The sequence below is a fragment of the Monoraphidium neglectum genome (genome assembly GCF_000611645.1).
Source record: "Monoraphidium neglectum strain SAG 48.87 unplaced genomic scaffold scaffold06570, whole genome shotgun sequence".
Lineage (NCBI taxonomy): Eukaryota > Viridiplantae > Chlorophyta > Chlorophyceae > Sphaeropleales > Selenastraceae > Monoraphidium > Monoraphidium neglectum.
In genome coordinates this window covers 116-2,139 of record NW_014007074.1, presented here as the reverse complement: position 1 = coordinate 2,139, position 2,024 = coordinate 116, and the positions used below count along the sequence as shown (strand labels likewise).

At 69.8% G+C, this 2,024-nt stretch overlaps 1 protein-coding gene across 1 annotated transcript; it reads right to left on the bottom strand.

Annotated features, from left to right (window-relative positions):
* Nucleotides 1-29: 29 nt before the first annotated feature.
* MNEG_16604 (hypothetical protein) lies at nucleotides 30-1,118 on the bottom strand (the record flags this gene model as incomplete). The annotated part of the gene is made up of 3 exons (XM_014034926.1): nucleotides 30-211; nucleotides 446-766; nucleotides 1,071-1,118. Coding segments are annotated over 3 exons (551 nt in total), but the record flags the coding sequence as incomplete, so codon positions are not given.
* Nucleotides 1,119-2,024: the final 906 nt, after the last annotated feature.

Sequence of the window (2,024 nt, the reverse complement as noted above, 5' to 3'; positions counted from 1 at the left end):
TCTCAGAAATATCCAATGGCAGCGTCGACGGCTTGTCCAACACCACGCCCTGCTGCTCCGCCGCCGCGACGCAGCGCGGGTCGGTCAGGCGGGCCGCCACCGCGGCGGTGACGTCAAACGCGGCGCCCTCCAGGCCGCGCTCGGCGTCGGCGACGACGCGGACGCGGCCGATGTCGTCGGGCGAGAAGTTCACGCCGGCGCGCTCGGTGATCTGCAAAAGGGCGGGAAGGGCCCCGAGGTGGAGCAGGGGGAAAACATGCGGTCGGGCTTGAGCGGCGTGGCGCACCCTCGGTGCAAGGAACGACTCCGGGCGGTGTTGGTGCGTGCGACGCGCCCATGCTCGCAGCCACCCGCATCCACCCTCGCACGCAGGGCTGGCGAGCGCCCACGGCCCCGCGGCACATGCGCACGCGCACACCCATCCGAAAACGCAGGCGGCGCCCACCTTTTGCAGCATCTTGGCGACGGATTGGTACCCATCCACCCGCCCCGGCGCGCACAGCATCCGCAGCGTCGCGCGGCCGCTCTCGCCGGTCAGCAGGCTCCGCGGCTGCGGCACGTTCTTGAAGCCGCTCATCGCTGCGAGAGCGGCGGCGAGCACACGGCTGGGCTGGCCGGCGGACAGCAGCTTCTCGGCAGCCGGCACGAAAAAGTCGATGACGCCGCCCTCAACCTTGTCCAGGCGTGTGAGGACGCTGCGGGAAGCTGCCGTCATAACCTCCGCGGGCTCTGGGGTGCCGACCACGGTGCCCGTGGTAGCCTTGACCTGGAAAAATCAGGGGACACATCAGAGGTTTGGATGTTAGGGTTGAGGAACCGGGGTTTGGGGTCGTAAAGTGATGAGGTTGATTTGAGGGCTGGGGCGCCTCGAGGGTGCAATGCGAGCGTGCCAGGCGGGTGGTGGGCCCCCCTTTGGGGGGGGGGGCGCAGCAACGGCCTGCGGGGCCGGGGCACCGGGCGGCGCCCGCGGCGGCAGCCCGCCGGAGCGCCGCATCAGGAGGGGGCAGCAGTCTTATCGCCCCTCCGGCGCCCTGCACGCGGCAGAATTAAAGGCCTGGCCGAGGTCACACCTGCTTGAGCAGGGTCCCCACTGCGAGGGCCTCGCGGTCAGAGTGCATCAGGACGGTGGCCCCCTTGTTGCCCGCGCGCCCGGTGCGGCCGCTGCGGTGGAGGAAGCTCTCATTGTCCTTTTTGGGGGGAAGGGGAAGGGGAAGTGAGGATGAGGTAAGGTGAGGGGTCAGACAATGTAGGGTTGGCCACGAAGGAGCCGCGCGGGCAGGCCCGGAGGCGCGGGGCCGCCGAGCAGAGCGCGTCCGCGGGGCGGGGGACGCGGGCGACAAGTGCGGCGCTGGGCCCGGAGGGGGGGGAACGGGTGCACGTGATCTGCCCACCTGGGGGATGTCGTAATGCACCACCAGATCGACGTTGGGGATGTCCAGGCCGCGCGCCGCCACGTCGGTCGCCACCTGTCAAAAAGTGGAACGCAGCCGCCACGTCAGCGCGGCCGCTCAAGCGGCCGCGCGCCCGACGCGGGCACGGCCCCGCCACAGCGACCCAGGACCGCAAACCTCCCAGGCGTGTCACGGCCTGCCCTTCCCTTGAATAATTCGTTTGAAACCTCCTTTTTCGCATGCTTTCCTGTCTTTCGCCATGAGAACCCTTCCCTTCCTCTTCCCCGTATGTGAGGACTCTTCCCTTCCGAGTGCCCACGCTCCAGCACCGCCCGGCCCCCCTCCCCGGGGAGCGCCCACCCACCAGCACTGTGAAGAGGCCGTCCCTGAACCGCTGCAGCGTCTTCTCGCGCTGCGCCTGCGGGATGTCCCCGTGCAGCGCCTCGCACAGCTGCTGCTGGCTGATCACCGCCGCGATCTCGTCGGCGCCCGCCTTGGTGCGCGTGAACACAATGGACTTGCCGCCGGCGCCGTGGACTGACAGGCAGTCCGCAAGGGCCTGGGGCTTGCGGCCCTCGGCCACCTGTGGGTGTCGGGGCAAAAGATGGGGGCGGCAGAGCCACGCGAGCAGGG